The sequence below is a fragment of the Vollenhovia emeryi genome, unplaced genomic scaffold, assembly GCF_000949405.1.
Source record: "Vollenhovia emeryi isolate VEMERY1.0 unplaced genomic scaffold, V.emery_V1.0 DF939127.1, whole genome shotgun sequence".
NCBI lineage: Eukaryota > Metazoa > Arthropoda > Insecta > Hymenoptera > Formicidae > Vollenhovia > Vollenhovia emeryi.
Genome location: NW_011967239.1, coordinates 374,844 through 385,412, shown reverse-complemented (window position 1 = coordinate 385,412; position 10,569 = coordinate 374,844). Strand labels below are relative to the sequence as shown.

The following is a 10,569-nucleotide window of genomic DNA, read 5'->3' as shown; positions in this document are numbered from 1 at the left end:
GCTATTCCGGCTAAATTAAAGAACAATATGGCATCACTGAAACTAAGTTTGTAAGTCTAATAAGAAATAATAGTGAGCAACACACATTCTACATGTACTGTATGTGTGTGTGTGTTGCTCACTATTATTTCTTATTAGACTTACAAACTTAGTTTCAGTGATGCCATATTGTTCTTTAATTTAGCCGCAATAGCAAGCTGCTTTCGATCTGTACACGTAAGCCATTTAATTTGTATATTACACAAATGTTTCCGTGAACTGACAGTTTTTAAGTTAGAAAAGTGCAGAAACTCTCCACCCCTTAATGTTGTAACATGGGAGATCTCGAAAACACACTTGAATACAAAATAATCAAACGCGTTTCACGTAACTGCTAAGAGCTTTAAGACTTTGTGTAGTAAGTTAATTTACAATTATATACTGTATAAGCTAATGTACAGTTATATACTTTAGCATGTGCACTCCTTTCGCATCCTCTATGTTTTTAAGCTCAATTATCTGAAATTTACCCTGGGATATAATTTATTTTGTAAAAAGGTTAACAAAATTTATCTATGCATTTGCTGCTTAGTTTTGTGAAAATTGTCTTTCTTTGCTATTCTTCTTATTGCGTGTAATAAAATATAAATTATCAGCTACATCATATTAGAAATAATATAAAGGAATTATAACATTTGCAATCAAGCTGTTTACTTCTTTATTTTTTCATCTCGATGTTTTCTTATTATTTCAACTTACATTTCTGAAACGTACGCTCGTATTTTGCACAAACCCACTCCAAGTGTCCATGGATACTGCTGCCAAAACACGCTTAATTCGTTGGGCAGTCCTAGAAGCAAAGAAAATATTACTTTCTATATAGGTCGATTGTTATATCACGATATACAAGTCCGTAAATACGGATTTAAAAAGAAGGAATGCTTTGAAAAGGAGAATTGTATAGTATATAATCTACGTCTGTTATCGCCATGCCATTATTTTGCAAGGTGTTATTTTTATAAAGACACAAAATGTCTACGAAATAATTACTTGCAGAAGTCCTTAAACGTTGCTTTATGCACTTTTCTCTGGGATCATTAATTATCTTCATTGATACACAAAGGACGTGAAATGTCCGCAATTTCCAAATAGAAAAGTGTCAAGCGACGTAAAAGCAAACCTTTGGAGTAATATTAGATTCTTTATTAAAAGCTAACACACAGGTATAATTGTAAATGAATTGCAACGAACACGCGTAAACGAAAAGACACAGGGCGAATCAGAGATTTATTTGTCACGATATAATTTATGCAGAGAGCCTTTCGCGACCAATCACTAATTACAAAGCGGAGCATAACTCGCGTTACAATTTGCGCTTCAATGATTTGCTATAAATCAATGTTCGTTATTGAAATTTACGGCTACACAGTAACTTTACTTTCTTTATATAAGAGAAACTTTCGAAACTTTCTTTCCGCGCACGGGAGTTTTCATAATAATTACATCTATTTTATAACGAGTGAAAGTTCCATGATATAAAAGACACGGAATAGAGATCGCGTGTTTATGTGTATAGGTGTAATAATTTAAAGTTGATCAAATTTATTTTAGTGCATACATTACTTTTAGTTACGACAGAAAATAAAAAAGTGGTACCCCACATGACAGTTAAGAACCTTGAGCTACATTTTTTCTCTTGCGTGATAACAACCGAATGAGATTCCGGTATTAATTGTGTTTACAAGCGGTGCAGAAATTACCTGTCACCGCAAATTATTTCATGACTCGCTACGCGTTATTTGTGTCCGGGGACACCGCGCATGCAAATGCTTCTTATATATTTTTTTTTACGCTTGCCAACCATGGAACGCAACTGATTCGCATCGTTTATTATATCCGGTTGTTCCACATGTAAAATGAAAATGAATATTTTCCCTTACATTTACTTGTTACATTATGTTACAATGTCATAATTTTTTACATTTCGTAAAAATTGGGGCATATAATTAAAAAAAAATGTACTCCAATTTTTGCGAAATGTTTGCAACTTGCAAGTCATAAATAATACTTTTCATTATTTTTCTACCTAGTGTGATATCGTGGAATCGGTCTAAAATATGAACTTTAATTAAGGAAGAAGAGAAAATAATGACGAAAATTAATCATTATCTTATGAAGAAGTTGAGGATCTATTAAAGTTGGCGTTCCATATCTTTAGATCGTTAGCTCTTCTAATTTAGTTAATTGATAGAATTTGGTTCAAACAATTTTAGGAACTGACTTTCTTGACTATTTTAAATGAAATAAACTAACATATAATTATTAGAAAATAAATATTGCACTGGACATTTCATATTTTATGTACGTTTCAGTAAAGTATGAAATGTATATACCATAAATTCTCACTTTTTGATGATGTCAGGATTTGGATACTTTTACAAAATAGTAAAGAAAATCCATTTATATAAAAAAATGTTATTATTAAACAAAGAAATCTTCGTGATAACAAGTATTCCGTTTAGTCTATAAAAGATGCAAATAAATTTCAAAAAAGAATTACTTGCATATCTATTTTCAATAGTCCGTGAAAAAGGCAGTCTATAATATTTATATTTTGTTGTCCTGGAGATTACGTCAGAAAATTATTGCTATAAAACCAACAATTTTTATACAACAATCTGATATGACCGATTAATATACGTATATGCCAAAAGATTTATCGTAGGAAGAATTTACCGCTTATTTGGTAAGCTTCGCCTTTATAGCAACAAATAAATCGTTACAACATGAAGTCATAATATCCGTTTAATATGCATCGTCTGACGCTGTTAGTTCTATTTCTTATTCGTTTTGTGCGTTGTTTCCGATAGACTATTCCAAAGATAAAACACCTTCATGAATCATGCAAGAGACAGCGTAAAAGCGATGTTTTATTTAACACTTTAAGTGCCAAGCTGATTTAGACATTGAGTTTAACATACCTAATATAATATTTTAATGTTCTATTACTTTTTTTAATATCTTAAATATTTAATACAATTATTCTTATAAAGCGGCAAAGACTGTCACTCATAAACGGATAACGGAGCCTTTCCGGAAATTTACGCGTCATTTAGATATTGATGACACGGCACTCAAAGTGTTAACGATTTATCTCACTGCCTCGTATCGGATGTCGCTAAAGCGCATCTGTCGTCGTAAAATAATGACACAATTCAATGGTGAAAGCTTTAGCTTCTCGCGGCCGGCGTTAATGCCGTGCCACTAAAGCTACGGTCAAATCCCAATATACCGTATTCGGTCAAAAGTATCTATGCGCATAATATCAATAGGTATTCGCGTCGCATTTTTCACGATTGATATAGTCTTCGTCCAGCATATCACGAAAGATCCTTATCTTTTATCGAAGGTATTTTTCTTAATATGTAATGTATAATGTAATGTAATATATAAAGTATAGATTGTATAAAGCAAATTATACAAATCGCAATATCAAACGATTCTGCAATTATTATTCTAGAATATCGGAAATCTTTTGCAATTTAAAATTCTCGAAATTTTTAGCTCAGTAATATCACGCTCTAAAATCATTACTTTTTAATTAATTCCATCCAAATCCTCAAACTATTTCGAACCTTCTGCATTCCGGCATATTTACTTGCGCGTCGCTCACTTTATTTTTCACTCGCATTCACTTTACTGCACTTTATCTTTTATAGATATTAACTTTTTATAGGTTCACACACATATACTTTAGCAAGGGATTCTATTAAATTTATTGCTGACGAGAAATAGGAAAAAAAATAGACAAAAAAACGAAATAACCTCGATGCACGTTGTTCGTATAGATCGTTTACGAGGGTGTTGGTTTTATCAAGTTTCGTTCCATCACTTGGGATCCTTGCGGGCGCAATCGAACATCGATACAAACCGTAAATCGTAATTAATCGAAGGCCCGGCGGAATTGCATTAGCCGCGGCGGAGTCGTCCATTTCAACCGACTTCGGAGATCACAAAACCCATTAACCCGCGGTTAATATCGAGTACGTGACGAATCCTCAAATCACGCGACAGAACGTGTTCCCGCATAGACATTGGCTTTCACTAGGCTCAATGATGGGCCCTTATTAGTTCATCATTAACGAGGATATCGGAAGATTCGTATTTGAGAAGTTTAAAGTTCACAATTGAGAGCTCAGTTGTGTAGACAACGTAGTTCTCCCCGTAAATTTGAAACCTTCCACGTGAATTTGAAACTCTCCACATAAACCTGATAAAAGCTCGTTGCTTGTCAGTTCCGCTTCACATTCTTTTTATTGCTCTGGAGAAAATACGCAGAAAGAAATGATAAAACAATCTACAGACTCGTTCATTGTACTTGCGCGTTTCTGCACGCCCAAGATAAATCTCCTTCTTTTGCACCGTTTAATTAAATTTTCAATTAATTTCTTTAATCCTGAGTATTCTCTTATTACGTAAGATACATAATGTTGTAGTAACCGGAGAAGATCCGTCGGGCTACATCAACGTTTCATCGTAAAACTGAAGTTTTTTCTCAGGGGGGGGGGGGGCAGTAGCTTATTAGATACGAAGTTCTCGTATTTTTCTTGGCAATCTGATATGTGATCGACGAAGGGGAACGTCGAAACGCAATATACAGGGCGAAATATATACCCGGATTCGACGAAGATCCTTTTAACTATAGAGATATCGAGAGGCAGAATTGGCTCTTGAGTTAAGAGCCGCTGAAAATAAAATCATTTTTACGAACTGGGCTTTAATAAATCAACTAAGAAGTATTATTCCTGCGAGGGCAGCATACGCCGGTAATCCGAGACATCCTGTACGTTAGCCAATCTCTACCGAGAGTTATACCGGGTTATCGCTAGACCATAGATATTCGGAACACATATACGTGTTCGCACGGGCGAGCTTCTTGCATTTAAATGAGAAACGGCACTTTCCGGGACGTCGTTTTTCACTCGCTGCTTTTCCTCGCTGCGAGGCGACTTACCGCGGTACTCGGCAGTCTCCCTAAGGCGCACAAGGATGTACGCAGATTAAGCATAACCGGAGTCTTAATCTCCGCGATAGCGAGCTTATCCGAGGATATCGTTTTAACTCTACTATCACCCGGGAATCATTAAAAAAGTTTCGCAGCTTCAACTTCGTTTATTCAGCAGATCGTGAGGATTATGGAGTGTATTCTTGCACAGTATTCAATGGAAATTTCAATTAGCTTATTATTTGTGTATGAGCCTTTATACTTCTACGAGCGAAAAGATTTCAAAGAGAAAAATATGGGGTTTTATGCCGGTCCAAAGTGCTACGATCGCGAGGAGTGTTAAAATAATTTTCACTCGATTCGAGATATCTATGTCGCGCGAAGGTGTTGACGTTATTCATTGGCTTGCATTAGTCTCTCATTTCCGAAATTCATTAAGTACGAAGGCAAGTGGCATATCAAATAAGGCCAGATAGTCGCGAGATACGCCGGTTGCATTAAGGGCGTGCAGTGTTTGAAACTTCAAGCAACTGCTATCTATCGGGAGAGAATGCTCGGCACACGAGAAGGACGGGGAAAAAACGAAGGACGCGATGGGTTTATGCTCAATATCGGTTGCGTGACTTTGATTGCAAAATACTAGATTATCTATGTTTCTTATCTGCGAACTTTCATCGTATTTTATTTCTGACAGACGTTACGCCATGTTAATTATAAGGCAGAAATATCGACGATTGTATGTTAAAAAAGGAATCGTTCGATATGCCTATTTTAAGACTCGGAAAGCTGCGAAAGTCGACAATAATGTTATTCATTGCATTGGAATATTCATTAAGCGACGACGAGCCTGCATATTCGTTTATCTTCGTCTCGGTTAATTAGTCTTTTAAATCATAATTAGTCTTTTAATCTAATTGGTGAAGTCTCCACTCGTTGTCAATCCCTAAAGGGATTTCGGAATTTATATAATAAAATCTCTGGAAAAATCGTTTATCACGTATTCAAAAATTGGATTTGCGAGGGGAAAATAAAATTGACCGAGCATTTGCGCGTGTATTTATGTAACATAAAATAATGGTTCCGCAATATGTGGATGCTCGATCGTTAATCACTTTTGTAAACCTGACAGACACAGGATCCGTTGTATTATTCGGAAGTGTTATATATATCCCAGTTTATAAACTACTATAAAAGTATCGGATTATACAGCAAAGCGAACAGAAACATTACACTGTCAACAGTGATCGGGAATCCGGAGTTAGAGAATAATTTGATGCTATCATTTTTACGCGTTTCTGTTTTATGTACAGTTGTTCTATAATATCAGCGGACACTTTTCACACAATCTTTATTATATATCATCATATTTGTATATCATGAGGCTGACAGATGAGATTCCGATTTTACATTCTAACAAATATCGATACGATGGCACGACACAGCTATCTACGACGGTATTTGCAATCAGATCTCATATTTAAGATCGTCTTAAGATTATCTTTAGATACTCCGTAATGAAATGTTCCATACAGCATCTTTAGATAAATTCAAGACGATCTGGAGTATAAGATCTGCTATGAATACCTTAGTTAATAAGTTAGAAAAAATGGAAATAGAGAACAAAGTACTCCTTTGTACACAGCATTAAAACGAGACATTCTTGTTTTCACATTTATTTTAGAGTTAAATGATTGTAGGAATGAAAACAGTCTTTATAAACAATAGAGTTAAAACAAGACCCCTAAATAAAACTAAACATCACAACGAGAAACTTTTCTCGTTGTGCTGTTCAGTTTTATTTAGGGGTCTTGTTTTAACTCTATTGTTTATACGCGCTGTGTCCTGCGAGTGAGCGTTCCTTCAAGTGTTATACCGATTATTGCGAGGAGTATTATCACGAGTTGGCTAAGACGCCCGTCACGGAATTCTGGCTGAGGTAATAGTTTTCGCAATAAGAATAATTTACCGTACGGGGAAGGGGGGTATTGAATGCTAAATGCAGCACTTAAAATACAATTACAAATCGTTTATCGATTTGAGCATATGAATTTACTGAGGATAATAACTTCACATTGGCGTTTCTCGTTATGTTGGTTAGAAAACAGCGTTCTCCAATTAACATTTACTTTATATTAATAGCGGATTATGATTATTTATTCATCGACGATCGATACCATGTAAATTAATATCTGGGCTGTTCATTAATTACTGGCAGATGCTGCTCGTAATCCTGATAGATGAACTATTTAAGACCGCGCGCGTCAGGGAAACGTCGAAGAGAAAACAGAGGCGTTTCGAAGATTACAGATCCGATTAATTCACCGCGTGAAGGAAATGCCATCGGTTGCTGCTGACGTCTAAGATCGTCTGTTAAGTGTCGTATACGTTTTTTTTTTCTCTCCTCAATACGCACGAGGGAAGTATTCCCATTGCGAGAGATTGCGACGAAAAGACCGGTAATAAAGAAATACGATTCTGATCGGCCTCCTAATGGCGAACGTCCGACGATCATTTGCCATAAATTCCTGCAACTCGCCACGTTCATCGTTGGAATGCAAGTGATAGATAGCCCACTCGAGGGAAGCGTACTGAATCCGTAAACGACACGGGACAGGGAACTTAACAAAATGAGGAAAGCAGAACGTGACGGAGCCAAACATGTCGCGTTTGAACTTTCGAACATATCGTACGTTTCAAAACGCGGATTACATTCCGTTAGATTAGCGTGTTTTGTTTATAGCGTGTTAATTTGTAATTGGTGTATATTTCTATTAATCGGAATGCAAGAATATTGAATTTAAGATACGAGAAAAGCGGCACGTTAACTAAATTTTTACGTTCACCCGCGATATCAACATAGCAATATTAATCCTTGGCACATAACTTTCAATCGTATAATTAATACGTAATGAATAGGACGCGATGCTCTGTATATCTTCATTATCGCATACGTGGTGATTCATTATGATGATTATCGCCTGCGCGAAGAGACAATACAATAGTTAGGTTACAGTGACTTTGTTTCAGAGAGCAGCGACATATGTGCCTATTCTTCGGCCGCCCAAGGTGCGGCGTTTCGGCCGTGATAATATCAATAGCTGATTAAATTAATCGTCGCCGGCTAAAGCGAGTTCATTACGCATATAATAATTTGGATCTAACGATAAACAAAAACTAAATTCCAACGTGGTCGTGGAATTAACGCAAAGTAACGTTTACAAAGTGAGTCATTATTGTCATTAACAATTCACCCACATATGTACGCGCTTTTCTTCGCACTTTATTAGCTGTTACTGCGAAAGCCCCCGGTATAAACACTTAATGCGATTACTGCTAATTGGATGGGCAAATAATTATTATGCCCCGGTGTGAAGCTTACGGCTAACTAATCGGAAATGGCAGAATGCACTTAATAAAACGTAAAGCCGAATTACGAACGCCACGCGAACTTCTGTAGCGAATGAAATTCCGACAGCTGTGCAACAGAAGCGAGAGGAAAACTCAGATAGGAAAACTTTAAAGCTTAGACTGGCTCATAACTGCGTATCGGATCGAAATACCAAGCGAGTCGCACTTCCGTAGATATTATTCTAGCTGCGTGTCAAGTAGAACGAGACAAGATAAATCAGACGCAGAGCGAAGCGTGGTGATCTTACGACGAGTGCACTATATAACTTAGAACTGTTCCGCGAGAAGAAAATTTCCACACAAGCGGAAGGATATTTCTGTAATTCACGAAAATATCTTACACTAATTGAGCCAATCACAAATTGCACGAAATTTCAAAGCAGAGAGCAATTTTCCGAGAGCTTTTATTATTTCGATTAAAAATTTGTGCTAATTTACGCATGGGAAATAGCAGTGAGAAGTAAAAAAATTGGGTGGAATAAATAATAAAAACTTGGTTTTCTACATAATTTAAATCATTTACACAAATAACTTGCATTAGTTGGTCAGCCTTAAACAAAAAAGGGATTTTGGACATCCTACTATTTACACAAATTATAATTTATGTAAATAGTTTGTATAAACTTGTTTAATGTAATTCATGCAAACAGCTTGTGTGAGTTAATTCATATTATGCAATTTGATAATTTATTGCGATTAGGAAATTAAATCAGGGACTATGGAAAGTGTGTCACAGGAAAGTTATTTTAATAATTCACTTAATTATCATATTTGCTGAATCTTAAGCGACAACGAATATCTTTATTAACAAAATTAATATTATATAATTTTCAAATATTACAGAAGGCATGAAAAATTTAATTGTACAATTATATTTAGTTATAACTTTTAAATAAAACATGACTGCAAAAAACTTAGGAATTAATTAAATAATACGATATTTTGCATAATATGTGCATTATTAGTGTATAGTTTATAAAAGAATGAAAAATGGAAGAGCTCGGAAATTGCGTTTGTTGATCTGGGGTTGAAGAAGTCGCAATTAATTGAAGAGAGAGGAAGCCTCGACTCACCGAGAATCAAGAGAAGTAGGTCGGATACCGCTAGATTGAATAGATAATAATTGGTGGCGTTTTGCATGACGGGATTTCGCCTGATGACGATACAGGTGACCACGTTGCCGAACACACCGGTGACGAAGATCGCGACGTAGACAAAGGTGATCGGTAGCACGAGCTTCAGCGGCAGATGTTTCGGTCCCCAGATCGTCTTCAAGTACTCGGACTCGCTCAGGTTCATCAATTCCGTGATGTTGTCGATCTTCACGAGATATCGGCCCGAAAATTCCATACTTCGCGCGTTTCATCAGCCCGATCGATCGCATTTCCCCGTCAGCAGTATCGTCGATCGAATCGTCCGTTCACCGTAGGTCGTTTCGATCCTGGATAAGGAGGCTCGTACCTTCCTCTCTCGAGTCATGATTCCGCGCTGCATTAAATTCCCATCAAGCAACGCACAGAAACTTCACGCAATCGATCGTTCTCTTAGTTCTCGACACATCGAATCGAACGTCGCGCGAGCGAGTCGCTATTAACTGACTCATTGTTCTCCTCAGAAACGACGATCACTGATCGATTTCAATCGTTTCGTAGATACTTTCGCGAACGGGCCCCGTTTGTTTTTCGGGAATAACAGCCACGAGAAATATACATCAACGGGGGAGAAAAGCGCTCCACTCGACAGACCGTGAACAAGTGACGACCGCGGAGCGCTCCGATCTTCGCTATCGGACCACGCGCCCATCCACCACGCATCCAACCCTTAACTTCAACCCCCTCGAGAGAGAGCACACTGCGCCACCCGTCCAATAGAATCTCGCTGATCGCCGCGTGCGAAATATTCCAGATATTCGATGCATATTGTGCTGAACGGTGTAGCGATATCTCGGAGCAATCCTGGTTAGAAGTGATATTGAAAGATGCATTTTAATCAAACGATCGATTTATCCGGAGGATTTTATGTACGGTGCTCTGTTATTGACAGTAAATTCAAGAAGCAGCCATGCGTGATAAATAGTAGGTCCTGCGCGAGTTGAAAATATATCATAAATTTATACATGAAACTGCGTTCACCGGAAAATCTTGCATCTGAAAATCAAGGAGTTAGCGATATTCATT

The 10,569-nt window shown here is 36.9% G+C and overlaps 1 protein-coding gene across 1 annotated transcript in view; it reads right to left on the bottom strand.

Annotated features, from left to right (window-relative positions):
- LOC105568731 (neuropeptides capa receptor-like) overlaps nt 1–10,017 on the bottom strand; it is a 24,480-nt gene extending 14,463 nt beyond the window's left edge. The window contains exons 1-2 of the mRNA XM_012024600.1: nt 9,466–10,017; nt 739–829 (exon numbers count right to left, since the gene is read on the bottom strand). Of these exons, the coding sequence (XP_011879990.1) occupies nt 739–829; nt 9,466–9,742 (368 nt within the window). The 5' untranslated portion in view covers nt 9,743–10,017. The remainder of the gene's footprint in view (nt 1–738; nt 830–9,465) is intronic.
- Between the last annotated feature and the right edge of the window lie 552 nt (nt 10,018–10,569).